At 44.0% G+C, this 15,498-nt stretch overlaps 1 protein-coding gene and 1 pseudogene across 3 annotated transcripts in view; one reads left to right on the top strand and one right to left on the bottom strand.

Moving 5' to 3' along the window:
* Positions 1-129: 129 nt before the first annotated feature.
* On the top strand, positions 130-4,159 carry LOC311126197 (ubiquitin-like protein 5). 2 transcript variants are annotated; one of them, XM_084200216.1, is made up of 5 exons: positions 130-236; positions 800-867; positions 2,171-2,254; positions 2,794-2,831; positions 3,903-4,159. In XM_084200216.1, exons 2-5 carry the CDS (start codon positions 812-814, stop codon positions 3,944-3,946), a joined length of 222 nt encoding a protein of 73 aa, XP_084056342.1. In that variant the 5' UTR covers positions 130-236; positions 800-811; the 3' UTR covers positions 3,947-4,159. The 2 variants fall into 2 exon arrangements, with proteins under 2 accessions (XP_084056342.1, XP_084056343.1); XM_084200217.1 differs by having other exon boundaries at positions 160-236; positions 805-867.
* A 1,059-nt stretch (positions 4,160-5,218) lies between these two features.
* The window catches only part of LOC311126198 (proto-oncogene vav-like), a 15,274-nt pseudogene continuing 4,994 nt past the window's right edge, over positions 5,219-15,498 (bottom strand). Inside the window, exons 8-16 of the transcript XR_014615177.1 lie at positions 14,793-14,829; positions 14,336-14,472; positions 10,519-10,584; positions 10,174-10,205; positions 9,629-9,739; positions 9,406-9,493; positions 9,099-9,222; positions 7,930-8,081; positions 5,219-6,556 (exon numbers count right to left, since the gene is read on the bottom strand). The product of XR_014615177.1 is annotated as a proto-oncogene vav-like (transcript). The remainder of the gene's footprint in view (positions 6,557-7,929; positions 8,082-9,098; positions 9,223-9,405; positions 9,494-9,628; positions 9,740-10,173; positions 10,206-10,518; positions 10,585-14,335; positions 14,473-14,792; positions 14,830-15,498) is intronic.

Below are 15,498 nucleotides of genomic sequence, written 5' to 3'. Positions count from 1 at the left end.
ATGTTATTTCATTGCAACTACTCACAGCACTTCTGGTCAATTTACGGCATAAGTTCATATCGCAGTACCCGCCTTCTCTTGACATGTTACCTTATGAGAGGCCTTGAAGTAGAAACGTCAATCATCAGTTTAGACGTTTCATTGGTGTGTCTTCTCGTTGTACACAAAGCGGAACGCTTTACGACTACGCAGGCTGAAGCGATTCACGTTTTAGCGAACAACTAGTGACCAATAAGGTAATATCTTTACTTATACGATATTTTTATCAATGGTATAGACCAAAATAAACATGTATAATGAAACGTCAATATCTAAGACTTAATGCTTTATTTTTTGTTCGAAATCTTCGGTGGTTGTTGATGAAGCGCTAACTAGTTCTGCTAACATTAGCCAGCTCCAGATTCGACAACATAACGTTTATTTTGCTAGCTATTATCTTACTGTTAGCTGTTAAACAACATTACATTATTGGAGTTGGAATGACAAGCAACTGGAACAACCTCCTTGTATTGTAACCAACTAACGTTAGCTAGCTAAACTGTGTTGTATGTTCACGGGACACGCTCTTTGATACGAAGTGATTTTCGTAGCAGGTTAAGAGAGCATTTTCGCTAACCCATCATAACCTTAACCCCAGTCTCCTTAACTGCTACGTTAATTATCCTAACCCGCTTTAAGTTCTCCTAACCTGCTACGAAAAAGTAACTTACGTATCGAAGTGGCGTGAAAATAGTGTTTATCGTATGCTCACCGTGTCACACAGTATCTCAAGCAACTCTTCCCGTCTCTCTCTCTGCAGAACAGGATCAGGATGATTGAGGTGGTTTGCAATGACCGGCTGGGCAAGAAGGTCCGGGTGAAGTGCAAGTATCCTTTTACCAAGCTGACCAACATGCAAGTTCAATAGCTAGTCTTACAGCACAGACTAGCCTACCCCATTCATAGACGCATACAGCTTTATCGCCTATTGGCGATAGTAACGTACACTATATATACAAATGTACACTACCGTTCAAAAGTTTGGGGTCACTTCGAAATTTCATTGTTTTCGAAAGAAGCAGTGTAGACATTGTTAATTTTGGAAATGGCTATTGTAGCTGGAAACTGCAGATTTTTAATGGAATATCTACATACGCGTACAGTGGCCCATTATCAGCAACTATCAGTCCTGTGTTCCAATGGCACGATGTGTTTGCTAATCCAAGTTGATCATTTGAAAACCCTTTTGCAATTATGTTAGCACAGCTGAAAACTGTTGTGCTGATTAAAGAAGCAATAAAACTGGCCTTCTTGAGACTAGTTGAGTATCTGGAGCATCAGCAATTGTGGGTTTGATTACAGGCTCAAAATGGCCAGAAACAAATAACTTTCTTCTGAAACTCGTCAGTCTATTCTTGTTCTGAGAAATGAAGGCTATTCCAATGCGAGAAATTGCCAAGAAACTTAAGATCTCGTACAACGCTGTGTACTACTCCCTTCACAGAACAGCGCAAACTGGCTCAAACCAGAATAGAAAGAGGAGTGGGAGGCCCACAACTGAGCAAGAGGACAAATACATTAGTGTCTAGTTTGAGAAACAGGCGCGTCACAGGTCCTCAACTAGCAGCTTCATTAAATAGTACCCGCAAAACACCAGTCTCAACGTCAACAGTGAAGAGGCGACTCCGGGATGCTGACCTTCTAGGCAGAGTTGCAAAGAAAAAGCCATATCTCAGACTGCCCATCTTAATATTTTCTTTTTATTGGCCAGTCTGAGATATGGCTTTTTCTTTGCAACTCTGCCTAGAAAGTCAGCATCCTTCTAGATGCTGAACCTTCAGAGGGTTCTGGTTAGGGTTATATAGGTGTCTAGATGCTGAACCTTCAGAGGGTTCTGGTTAGGGTTATATAGGTGTCTGTAGATGCTGAACCTTCAGGGGGTTCTGGTTAGGGTTATATAGGTGTCTAGATGCTGAACCTTCAGAGGGTTCTGGTTAGGGTTATATAGGTGTCTGTAGATGCTGAACCTTCAGGGGGTTCTGGTTAGGGTTATATAGGTGTCTAGATGCTGAACCTTCAGAGGGTTCTGGTTAGGGTTATATAGGTGTCTGTAGATGCTGGTATAGAAACACTGTACCAACATGTCTTTATATCAGTCGTCAGTGTACAGCCTTAACCCTCTCCTTTGCAGCTCAGAAGACACTATAGGAGACCTGAAGAAGCTCATCGCTGCCCAGACCGGCACCCGGTGGGACAAGATCGTACTCAAGAAATGGTGAGAAAGAAATGAACAGTCCCTAGCCTATGGACGTGATAGTTGTGGCACATTGGAACCAGTGACGAGTCACTTCCCTTCTCTTTCTCCTGTATTATTCAGACTGTTCTCTGTGTAGACTGCATTTGTATCCAGGGTAAAGTTTAGAATATTAAGATAGTTCTGCACAATACATTTCAATCAATCAAATGTATTTATAAAGCCCTTTTTACATCAGCAGATGTCACAAAGTGCTATACAGAAACCCAGCCTAAAACCCCAAACAGCAAGCAATGCAGATGTAGAAGCACGGTGGCTAAGAAAAACTCCATAGAAAGGCAGGAACCTAAGAAGAAACCTAGAGAGGAACCAGGCTCTGAGGGGTGGCCAGTCCTCTTCTGGCTGTGCTGGGTAGAGATTTAAGAGTACATGGCCATTAAGGAATACATAGAATAAGGAATTGTGCTCTATTCATGACATTCTATCTGCAACGTTCAGGAAGGACCCTGGTCTAAGCAGTGTTCTTATTCTGTGACTTACTTCCTGTTTTCTCCTTTCAGGTACACCATATTCAAGGACCATGTGTCTCTGGGAGACTGTATCCTTTTTGAGCCCTCAGAAATACAGTTTCACTGTTTAACCACAAGATGGCGTTTATTGTCCCGAGTCTTGTCCTGGAGACAGAAGTGAGAGATTTCCGCTTAGATAGACCAGCTGCAAAGTTCATGAAAACAAAAATTAGCTTTTTGGTCTTTAATTTAGGGTTTGGCATTGGGTTTAGCAGTGTGGTTAAGGTTAGGTTTAAAATCATTATTACTTTGTGGCTGTGCCAGCTACTGACCGCTCTGCAGAGCTGCCTCTAGAACAAGATTCATGAAAAAAACCTGCTAACCTGCTGTTTAACCAGGAGGAAATAGGAAACTATTGAGCCCTTAGAACAGCAGTTTCACTCTGACCAGGAGGGATCTGCGCAAACTGGGCAATGCTGAGCCAACATGTCTGCTTTCCTTCCAGGTTAGATACTGTTAGATATTGTAAGGAGAGAGAAACATACAGCAACATAAGTCTCCCGAGTGGTGCAGTGGTCTAAGGCACTGCATCGCTGTGCCACTAGAGATCCTGGTTCGAATCCAGGCTCTGTCGTAGCTGGCCGCGACCGGGAGACCCATGGGCGGCGCACAATTGGCCCAGCGTTGTCCAGTGTAGGGGAGGGAATGGCCGGCAGGGATGTAGCTCAGTTGGTAGAGCATGGCGTTTGCAAAGCCAGGGTTGTGGGTTCGTTTCCCACGGGGGGCCAGTATAAAAAAAATAATGTATGCACTAACTGTAAGTCGCTCTGGATAAGAGCGTCTGCTAAATGACTAAAATGTAAAAATGTAAATGTAATTCACTGTCACCTCCTCACTGTATCTGAAGGTTATTGTCTGAGTGGGTTTCTAAATGTAAGCAAAGGTTTTTGTTATTGAGAAATGCTATTGGTGAAGTATTGGCTTGAAAGTGAGGAGATTCCTGGTTTAGTTCATTATATTGAGGCAAATCCAGGGAAATGATTCGGTTGTGCAACTGGTGACATTTGACACACACACACACACACGGTGCATCTGGCATATGAATGGGGTTTGTGTTGTTGTCCTCATGTTGTTGTCCTCCTGAACTCTCCTGTCTGCAGATGAGATCCATGATGGACAGAACCTGGAGCTTTACTACCAGTAGAAGCCTGGAGGGGACACACACACACACACAGGCACGCACACACACACACACACACATACGGGCACGCACACACACACATACGAGAGACACACTTCTATTTAATAACAAGGCGTGAGTTTGTTGACCATTGGATCATGGTTTGCGAAAAGACATTGTTGAAGTTCTATTGATTTAAATGTTTTGATATTGTTTGGAAATAAAAGCAAATATTTATATTGTCTTAACTCTCTAACTAACCTGATTATCTGTGACCCAACTGGCACCCTATTCCCTATATAGTGTACTACTTTAGACCAGACTCCTATGGACCCTGTTCTGTTGACGTATCAGGATGCCATTTGGGACGGAACCTCTGAGAATATTAGACAATATTAACTGCAATGATATTAAAGGTGGACTTAGCGATGTGACGTAGATGCACAAAGTTAACAGCATAGTGGGTCAATTTCCGCAACAACTAAGAGCGTTGAAGCGCGAGGCTCAACTTCTCTGCTGTTTTGGTCCCGTGACTCCCACCTTGTAACCGTGAAGAGACTGTGTGATTGTGTGAGAGAGGAGTCGTGCATCTCGCTCCTCTCAGCTGCTCGTGGCGACGTCAAATCACTGAGTATCTTTAAAGAGCCACTGAACACGCCAATTGGCACGTGTGGTTTTTCTGTTGCACATTAGGAAAAACGAGATTCAGTCTTGGAGGTGTGTTTCCTGACCGATTCCGCGTTTGGTTAATTATGTTTCTCCCCATGAGACACTGAAGCCTAAATCCTCAATGAATCGAAGGTAACTCAAGAAATCAGTAATTTTTGCAGAGGATGTTTTTAGTTGTGCAATTTTACATCGAAGGTGTTTGGTGCAGTATTTCTCAAAACAAAATGGCGTTGTGTTGTCTTATGTAAACAAAGTCGGGCTGCCGGGCAGATCTGTCTATGCTATTGGATAGAGAGCGATCACCGGGCAGGTCTGTCTATGCTATTGGATAGAGAGCGATCACCGGGCAGGTCTGTCTATGCTATTGGATAGAGAGCGATCACCGCAGCTGTTCACCCCATGTTAGTGGGCTAATGGACATCGTCAAATCAAAACCCAGCTTTCATTTATCCATTGTGACACATGGATGTTCCAAACTCCGTTTTAGACGAGACTGACTTTATGACCAAAATGAACCTATTTACACTTTGTAGTCAATTTTGACACTAGAATAACTGTTTCGTTGCTTTTTAAAGGCAGTCGCTCTTTAACTATATACAATGTTAACAGGACAGAGACAGACCATACTGTAAAGCAGAGGTTTTATTCACAGCAGAAACATTGAATCAGTACATTGAGTTATAAACATAGGAGGAAGCCAGGGGTCCCTGTCTTTAGGACCCCCCCCCCCTCCCCCTCCCCCTTGACCCTAACCCGTTGATGTTAACATGTCTGAAGGGTCTGTGTAGGTATCCGTGTGTAGTAATGCTCATAGAGATGGAAAGAGGCAGCATCATTGCATCTTTCTTCTTCTTCACGATTGGCTGATCCCTCCTGTTGACCCGGTTGCACATGACTCCCAACAGGGGTCACCAGGAGGGATCAGCCAATGAAGTTGGAAGTCCCGTCCGGTTGACTACATAAAAAATGGTGGAAGCCCTCAGTAGTGCTGCCCATGCTAATATGTCCTTTAGTGCTCTATGGTGGTGGTGAAGCTTCCGCCATATTGCCTCTATCTTGCAGATCTATGCAAACATTTATAGCCTACATGCAGTCTTTTTGATTTTTTTTTTTTTACATCATCACTGTATGTCTAGTAAATCACTGTGTTTATTATATGAAAATAACTCCAAATATATTTTGTATCATCCCCCCCCGAGCCTCCTTTTGCCATTGAAATGCTCAGTCTGATCGTGTCGGCGTGTTGATACAAATTTAAATATGTTTCCATACACAGCCCTGATTGGAGGATATGATAGTCTAGGCTCTAGAGCAGTGATTGGGCAGTTCCAGTCCGCCTGATTGGTATCACACTTTTGCCCCAGCTAAGACACCTGACTCCATTAATGAAATAATCATGATCTTCAGTTCAGAATGCAATTAGATTAATCAGCTGTGTTTTTCTAGGGACGGGGGAAAAAGCGTGACACCACTCAGGCCTGCTCTGAAATTCCAAGCATTGTTTTCAAAAAGCTAAAAGGTCATTATCATAATTTTTCACAATTTCAGAGTGTTATTTCAAAGTAGGAGGATACATATGCAAATAAAAGATAACTGGTCATTGGTCAGAAACATCTGATCAGATTGTGATGTCATGCTTTGGGCCAAAGTCTCCATCCCACCTGAACAGGCTGAAATTCCAAGCATTGTTTTCAAAAAGCTAAAAGGTCATTATCATAATTTTTCACAATTTCAGAGTGTTATTTCAACTTCATAGTGTGGAAATATTGTTGAACCCCCCCCATTCCCAGTAAAATCACATTGCTGACTGCACTGCCCCTTAAAGGGTTAGGGCCAAGGGATGGGGTAGGGATTGAATTGGGACACGCTGTCTCTTTCACACACAGGTGAAGGTGTGACATTGAGGCGACATCAGCAATATTCAGAGTAATCCTCTTCTACATAGTTAGCTGGGAACAGACCAACCTACAGACAGAGAGACAAGAGTTAACTGGGAACAGACCAACCTACAGACAGAGAGACAGGAGTTAACTGGGAACAGACCAACCTACAGACAGAGAGACAGGAGTTAGCTGGGAACAGACCAACCTACAGACAGAGAGACAGGAGTTAGCTGGGAACAGACCAACCTACAGACAGAGAGACAGGAGTTAACTGGGAACAGACCAACCTACAGACAGAGAGACAGGAGTTAGCTGGGAACAGACCAACCTACAGACAGAGAGACAGGAGTTAGCTGGGAACAGACCAACCTACAGACAGAGAGACAGGAGTTAACTGGGAACAGACCAACCTACAGACAGAGAGACAAGAGTTAACTGGGAACAGACCAACCTACAGACAGAGAGACAGGAGTTAGCTGGGAACAGACCAACCTACAGACAGAGAGACAGTAGTGAGCTGGGAACAGACCAACCTACAGACAGAGAGACCTTCAACAACTCCTGTGTGATCAAGACTGTGTTCTAGTAAAGTTATGTGGGTTGTACTTCTATATACAGTACCAGTCGAAAGTTTGGACACACCTACTCATTCAAGGGTTTTTCTTTATTTGTACTATTTTCTACATTGTAGAATAATAGTGAAGACATCAAAACTATGAAATAACACATGGAGTCATACAAATCAAAATATATTTTAGATTATTCAAAGTAGCCACCCTTTGCCTTGATGACAGCTTTGCACACTCTTGGCATTCTCTCAACCAGCTTCACCTGGAATGATTTTCCAACAGTCTTGAAGGAGAGTGATGGAGTGCTGCATCAGATGACCTGGCCTCCACAATTACCCAAACTCAACCCAATTGAGATGGTTTGGGATGAGTTGGACCGCAGAGTGAAGGAAAAGCAGCCAACAAGTGCTCAGCATATGTGGGAACTCCTTCCAGACTGTTGGAAAAGCATTCCAGGTGAAGCTGGTTGAGAGAATGCCAAGCGTGTGCAAAGCTGTCATCAAGGCAAAGGGTGGCTACTTTAAAGATAATAAAACATATTTTGATTTGTTTAACACTTTTTTGGTTACTACATAAGTATTATTTCATAGTTTAGATGTCTTCACTATTCTACAATGTGAAAATAGTAAAAATAAAGAAAAACCCTTGAATGAGTTGGTATGTCCAAACTTTTGACTGGTAGTGTACATGTTGACAGGTGTGATGATCATACTGTATATACTGTATGTGAATGTGTTGACAGGTGTCTGTGTGATGATCATACTGTATATACTGTATGTGAATGTGTTGACAGGTGTCTGTGTGATGATCATGCTGTATATACTGTATGTGAATGTGTTGATGGTGTGTCTGTGTGAATGTGTTGATGGTGTGTGTTGGTCCTCACCCGTCCATAGACCTCTCCTTTCCACCATCCATTGGGAGCCTTCTTAGACAGGACCTTGACTGTGTCTCCTTCTCTCAGAGACAGCTCTGTACGGTCTCTGGCTGAGAAGTCATACCTGGCCCTTGCTGTGCCGAACGAATGCATACTGCCACCTACAGGGCAGAGAGAGAGGGAGGTGAGCGTGGGTGGGTGTGTTGAAACATACAGTACTTATATTTGAGGTTATGGAAGGAAATAAGTTGAGGTTTGTAGGAAGTCTGGGGTGTGTGTGTGTGTACCTGGAGAGGGTGTGTTGAAAGGTGTATCACTCTGTTCAGGCTGGTTGAAGGGGGTCTGGAGGGTGGAGTGTGTGTGTGTGTCTGGGGAGGGTGTGTTGAAGGGTGTATCACTCTGTTCAGGCTGGTTGAAGGGGGTCTGGAGGGTGGAGTGTGTGTGTGTGTCTGGGGAGGGTGTGTTGAAGGGTGTATCACTCTGTTCAGGCTGGTTGAAGGGGGTCTGGAGGGTGGAGTGTGTGTGTGTGTCTGGGGAGGGTGTGTTGAAGGGTGTATCACTCTGTTCAGGCTGGTTGAAGGGGGTCTGGAGGGTGGAGTGTGTGTGTGTGTGTCTGGGGAGGGTGTGTTGAAAGGTGTATCACTCTGTTCAGGCTGGTTGAAGGGGGTCTGGAGGGTGGAGTGTGTGTGTACCTGGGGAGGGTGTGTTGAAAGGTGTATCACTCTGTTCAGGCTGGTTGAAGGGGGTCTGGAGGGTGGAGTGTGTGTGTGTGTCTGGGGAGGGTGTGTTGAAAGGTGTATCACTCTGTTCAGGCTGGTTGAAGGGGGTCTGGAGGGTGGAGTGTGTGTGTGTGTCTGGGGAGGGTGTGTTGAAAGGTGTATCATTCTGTTCAGGCTGGTTGAAGGGGGTCTGGAGGGTGGAGTGTGTGTGTGTGTGTCTGGGGAGGGTGTGTTGAAGGGTGTATCACTCTGTTCAGGCTGGTTGAAGGGGGTCTGGAGGGTGGAGTGTGTGTGTGTGTCTGGGGAGGGTGTGTTGAAGGGTGTATCACTCTGTTCAGGCTGGTTGAAGGGGGTCTGGAGGGTGGAGTGTGTGTGTGTGTCTGGGGAGGGTGTGTTGAAGGGTGTATCACTCTGTTCAGGCTGGTTGAAGGGGGTCTGGAGGGTGGAGTGTGTGTGTACCTGGGGAGGGTGTGTTGAAAGGTGTATCACTCTGTTCAGGCTGGTTGAAGGGGGTCTGGAGGGTGGTGTCCACTTCCTTAAAATATTCCTTCAGTGAATGCTGCTGGTAGAACTGAACCAGCTCCTAACGGGGGGAGGGGAGAGAGAGAGATGAGGGTAGACAGAGAGAGATGAGGAGGGTAGACAGAGAGAGAGATATGAGGGTAGACAGAGAGAGAGATGAGGGTAGAGAGAGGGAGAGGGAGAGAGATGAGGAGGGTAGATAGAGTGATAAGAGGAAGAGAGAGAGAGAAGGGGAATGACGTACGATTAACCCTTTGAATGCTTTCTTCTCGTTGATGCGGTAGAGGCCTTCTGTTGATGTGATCTTGATGTGTCTGATGTCCATGTTAAACCTGGAGGAGACAGACAGGGTGAATGAGAATCTGTGTGTGTGTGTGAAAGAGAGAGAAAACAGATAACAAGCATCCTATGATTGCCAGCTGTCAGACAGCGCCTTTCTGATTGGCCAGTAAGGAGGCGGGGCTCACTTGAGGCTGATGGCGAACTCTCCTCCGTCTTTCTGGCGGACCAGAAACGTTCCGTCTGACCGTGAAATCAGGAGGTTCTTTGCCGCTGACCGGTCCATGTTCCCCGCAAACCTAGAACCCAAATCACTTAAATGACCAAACCTAGAACCCATTGCAGTTACGTTAGAACAGTACAAAACCTTTCCCATGATTGCTATCAATAACTATTTTGAAACACACTTCCAAACCTAGAACCCTGCAGTGCTACCACACTCTTAGAAATAAAGGTGCTATCTAGAACCTAAAAGGGTTCTTCGGCTGTCCCCATAGGAGAAACCTTTGAAGAACCCTTTTTGAACCAAAAAAAATTATCCTATGGGGACAGACGGTGAACCCTTTTGAACTCTTTTTTCTAAGAGTGCAGGTGGTACATATCTAGAACATAGGTATGAGTGATACCAGGTGGTACATATCAAGAACATAGGTATGAGTGATACCAGGTGGTACATATATAGAACATAGGTATGAGTGATACCAGGTGTAAATATAATGGTATCATTACTCACCATAGGAAGTCTGATAGGTCAGGAGTTGGTCTCTGGGGAGAGAGGTCAGAGGTTAGACAGTTTTGAGAACACAACCCATGCTTCCTTGCAACTGAAGCAGTTAATAAAACACATGTTGGTATTTATATCAATACCAGATATGGTGCAGCCTACACATATAACATAAAATGTGCAATCAACGACATGTATGTATGCTACACACAGTGACATCTTTACACTGATGATGATCTAACCCGTGTGTAACCAAGAGAAAGGCCTGGGATTAGAAGCCCCAAGGCCTATAACCCACGATCGGATTGGATCCCGGCCATACTCCTAGATCAGTGTTTAGTCAGTGGTACTCACATAGATGAAGGGCTGGACCTTACTGCAGGGGAACCAACCCATCTGACCAATCGTCACATTCTTGCCCTGAGTGACACACACAGCAGACCAATCAGACGACTGGAACATCATTGTGTCTTACTAGTGCTTCCTGTAGCACATTATTGTACAGAAATGATTTACTACAAAGTACGTGTTTATAATGGTAATCAACTCATTAATAAGCTATGAATTACTTCTAGGAATAATAGGCATTGTTAGCAGGTTGTATTAAAGAAAGGAGAGAGGAGGAGAGAGAGAGAGGAGGAGAGAGAGAAGGGAGGAGGAGAGAGAGAAGAGAGGAGGAGAGAGAAGAGAGGAGGAGAGAGAGAGAGGAGGAGAGAGAGAAGGGAGGAGGATAGAGAGAAGAGAGGAGGAGAGAGAGAAGAGAGGAGGAGAGAGAGAAGAGAGGAGGAGAGAGAGCGAGAGAGGAGGAGAGAGAGAGAGAGGAGGAGAGAGAAGAGAGGAGAAGAGAGAGAGAGGAGGAGAGAGAGAAGAGAGGAGGAGAGAGAGAGCGAGAGGGAGGAGAGAGCGAGAGGAGGAGAGAGAGAAGAGAGGAGGAGAGAGAGAGAGAGGAGGAGAGAGAGCGAGAGGAGGAGAGAGAGAGAGAGGAGGAAAGAGAGAGATGGGAGGAGAGGAGGAGAGAGATGCCAGAACTGGACAACAACCTGACACTCAGCACACAGGGGGACAAACACCTACCTGGAGGTGACAGCATTCCCTCCCCAATATGCCCCCCTAGACACAACTTTAACAAAACAACCAACAAAAACGGTTCACAACTCCTGCAGCTCTGTCGCACGCTGGGTCTGTACATAGTCAACGGTAGGCTTCGAGGGGACTCCTATGGTAGGTACACCTATAGCTCATCTCTTGGCAGTAGTACTGTAGATTACTTTATCACTGACCTCAACCCAGAGTCTGTCAGAGCGTTCACAGTCTGCCTACTGACACACCTATCAGATCACAGCAAAATCACAATATACTCGAACAGAGCAATACTCAATCATGAGGATTCAAAGTCAAAGGAACTGAATAATATTAAGAAATGCTATAGATGGAAGGAAAGTAGTAGTGTGGAAACCTAGCAACAAATAACTGGGCAACAACAAATTCAATCCCTTTTAGACAACTTCCTGGACAAAACATTTCACTTTAATAGTAAAAGTGTAAACTTGGCAGTAGAAAACCTAAACAGTATATTTGACCTTTCAGCTTACCTATCAAATCTAAAAATGTCAAGCAGACAACCTAAGAAAATTAACAACAATGACAAATGGTTTGATGAAGGATGCAAAAACCTAAGAAAGTTTTTGAGAAACCTATCCAACCAAAATCATAGACCCACAAAACCTGAGCCTCACTATGGTGAATCACTGAAACAATACAGAAATACACTACGGAGAAAGAAGGAACAGCATGTCAGAAATCAGCTCAATGTAATTGAAGAATCCATAGAATCTAACCTTTTGAAAATTGCAACACACTAAACAAACAACACAAAGAGTTATCTATCCAAAAACGGAGATGAATGGGTAAACTACTTCTTCTCCAATATTTTTGGCTCTATAACAAAGAACAAAAAAGCAAAAACATATACATGATCAAATACAAATCTTAGAATCAGCTATTACAGACTACCAGAACCCACTGGATTCTCCAATTACATTGAATGAACTACAGGACAAAATACAAACCCTCCAAACCAAAAAGGCCTGTGGTGTTGATGGTATCCTCGATGAAATGATCAGATATACAGACCACAAATTCCAATTGGCTTTCCTTAAACTCTTTAACATCATTCTCAGCTCTGAAATATTCCCCAATATTTGGAACCAAGGAGTGATCACCCCAATCCACAAAAAGTGGAGACAAATGTGCATTTGACATTATAAAATGTACATTATTCAATATGTGTTATTTTATAGTTTTGATGTTATAAAATGTACATTATTCAATATGTGTTATTTTATAGTTTTGATGTTATAAAATGTACATTATTCAATATGTGTTATTTTATAGTTTTGATGTTATAAAATGTACATTATTCAATATGTGTTATTTTATAGTTTTGATGTCTTCACTATTATTCTACAATGTAGAAAATAGTACAAATAAAGAAAAACCCTTGAATGAGTAGGCCTCACCCTACTAGAATCTGAAGTCAAATGTCTACTGTTTGCTGATGATCTGGTGCTTCTGTCCCCAACATAGGAGGGCCTACAGCAGCACCTAGATCTTCTGCACAGATTCTGTCAGACCTGGGCCCTGACAGTAAATCTCAGTAAGACAAAAATAATGGTGTTCCAAAAAAAGTCAGTTTGCCATTATCACAAATCTAAATTCCATCTAGACACTGTTGCTCCAGGGCAGCGTTTCCCAAACTCGGTCCTGGGGACCCCAAGGGGTGTACATTTAGTTTTTTGCAATAGCACTACACAGATGATTTAAATAATAAAAGCTTGATTATTAGTTAATTATTTAAATCAGCTGTGTAGTGCTAGGGTAAAAAACAAAATGTACACCCCTTGGGGTCCCCAGGACCGAGTTTGGGAAACGCTGCCCTAGAGCACACAAAAAACTATACCTACCTTGGCATAAACATCAGCACCACAGGTAACGTCCACAAAGCTGTGAACGATCTGAGAGACAAGGTAAGAAGGGCCTTCTATGCCATCAAAAGGAACATGAAATTCGACATCCCAATTAGGATCTGGCTAAAAATACTTGAATCGGTTATAGAACCCATTGCCCTTTATGGTTGTGAGGTCTGGGGTCCGCTCACCAACCAAGAATTCACAAAATGGGACAAACACCAAATTGAGACTCTGCAGACAGTATTCTGCAAAAACATCCTCTGTGTACAATGTAAAACACCAAATAATGCATGACTATGCCCGCTAATTATCAAAATCCAGAAAATAGCTGTTAAATTCTACAACCACCGAAAGGGAAGCGATTCCCAAACATTCCATAACAAAAACATCACCTACAGAGAGATGAACCTAGAGAAGAGTCCCCTAAGCAAGCTGGTCCTGAGGCTCTTTTTGTTTTCTCATGATTTAGTTGGGTCTAATTGTGTTGCTGTCCTGGGGCTCTGTGGGGTCTGTTTGTGTTTGTGAACCAAAAAACAGAGCAAACTAGAATGCTATTTGGCCCTAAACAGAGAGTACACAGTGGCAGAATACCTGACCACTGTGACTGACCCAAACTTAAGGAAAGCTTTGACTATGTACAGACTCAGTGAGCATAGCCTTGCTATTGAGAAAGGCCGCCGTAGGCAGACCTGGCTCTCAAGAGAAGACAAGCTATGTGCACACTGCCCACAAAATGAGGTGGAAACTGAGCTGCACTTCCTAACCTCCTGCCGAATGTATGACCATATTAGAGACACATATTTCCCTCAGATTATACAGACCCACAAAGAATTCTAAAACAAATCCAATGTTGATACACACCCATATCTATTGGGTGAAATACCACAGTGTGCCATCACAGCAGCAAGATTTGTGACCTGTTGCCACAAGAAAAGGGCCACCAGTGAATAACAAACACCATTGTAAATACCCATGCCAATAAAGCCCCTTAGAGAGAGAGAGACAGAGAGAGAGAGAAAGAGAGAGAGAGAGCGAGAGAGAGCGAGAGAGAGAGAGAGAGAGAGAGAGCGAGAGAGAGAGCGAGAGAGCGAGAGAGAGAGCGAGAGAGAGAGAGAGAGAGAGAGAGAGAGAGAGAGAGAGAGAGAGTATCTCCACCCTCCCACCACTGTGTGTGTGTCTGTCTGCACGTCTGCGTGCTTCACCTCCCACCACTGTAGGTCGGCCTCGGCTCTTGTCAGTTCGATGACATCACCCATGGAGAGGTGCAGTGGTTGGCCGAACGCTACAGGGGGCGGAGGGACACCATAGTACTCCTGACACACCTCCATTTTAGGAAGACCTGAGAGAGAGAGAGAGAGAGAGAGAGAGAGAGAGAGAGAGAGAGAGAGAGAGAGAGAGAGAGAGAGAGAGAGAGAGAGAGAGAGAGAGAGAGAGAGAGAGAGAGAGAGAGAGAGAGAGAGAGAGAGAGAGAGAGAGAGAGAGAGAGAGAGAGAGAGAGAGAGAGAGAGAGAGAGAGAGAGAGAGAGAGAGAGAGAGAGAGAGAGAGAGAGAAAAGGTGATAGAGAAGTGAGAGGCAAACAAGTGTTTTAGGTTCAGTTGAAAACGTTCTCATTCTAATCTAATCCCAAATGATTCAGTTCTATAATCTAGGATCCTCACCTGGACTGGCTTGTCTGTGAGAAGCTGACTTCTTATTCTGTAGGAACAAGACAGATCACAGATCTAAACCCACTAGAAGAGACTCAAAGGTCACAGATATAAAACCCACTAGAAGAGACTCACAGGTCACAGATATACAACCCACTAGAACAGACTCACAGGTCACAGATATACAACCCACTAGAAGAGACTCACAGGTCACAGATATACAACCCACTAGAACAGACTCACAGGTCACAGATATACAACCCACTAGAAGAGACTCACAGGTCACAGATATACAACCCACTAGAAGAGACTCACAGGTCACAGATATACAAACCCACTAGAACAGACTCACAGGTCACATATATACAACCCACTAGAACAGACTCACAGGTCACAGATATACAACCCACTAGAACAGACTCACAGGTCACAGATATACAACCCACTAGAAGAGACTCACAGGTCACAGATATACAACCCACTAGAACAGACTCACAGGTCACAGATATACAACCCACTAGAACAGACTCACAGGTCACAGATATACAACCCATTAGAACAGACTCACAGGTCACAGATATACAACCCATTAGAACAGACTCACAGGTCACAGATATACAACCCACTAGAAGAGACTCACAGGTCACAGATATACAACCCACTAGAAGAGACTCACAGGTCACAGATATACAACCCACTAGAACAGACTCACAGGTCA

Source organism: Coregonus lavaretus, assembly GCF_964263955.1.
Source record: "Coregonus lavaretus genome assembly, contig: HAP1_SCAFFOLD_597, whole genome shotgun sequence".
Taxonomy (NCBI): Eukaryota; Metazoa; Chordata; class Actinopteri; order Salmoniformes; family Salmonidae; genus Coregonus; species Coregonus lavaretus.
Note: the sequence above shows the minus strand (reverse complement) of the source record. Positions and strands in the feature narration are given on the sequence as shown.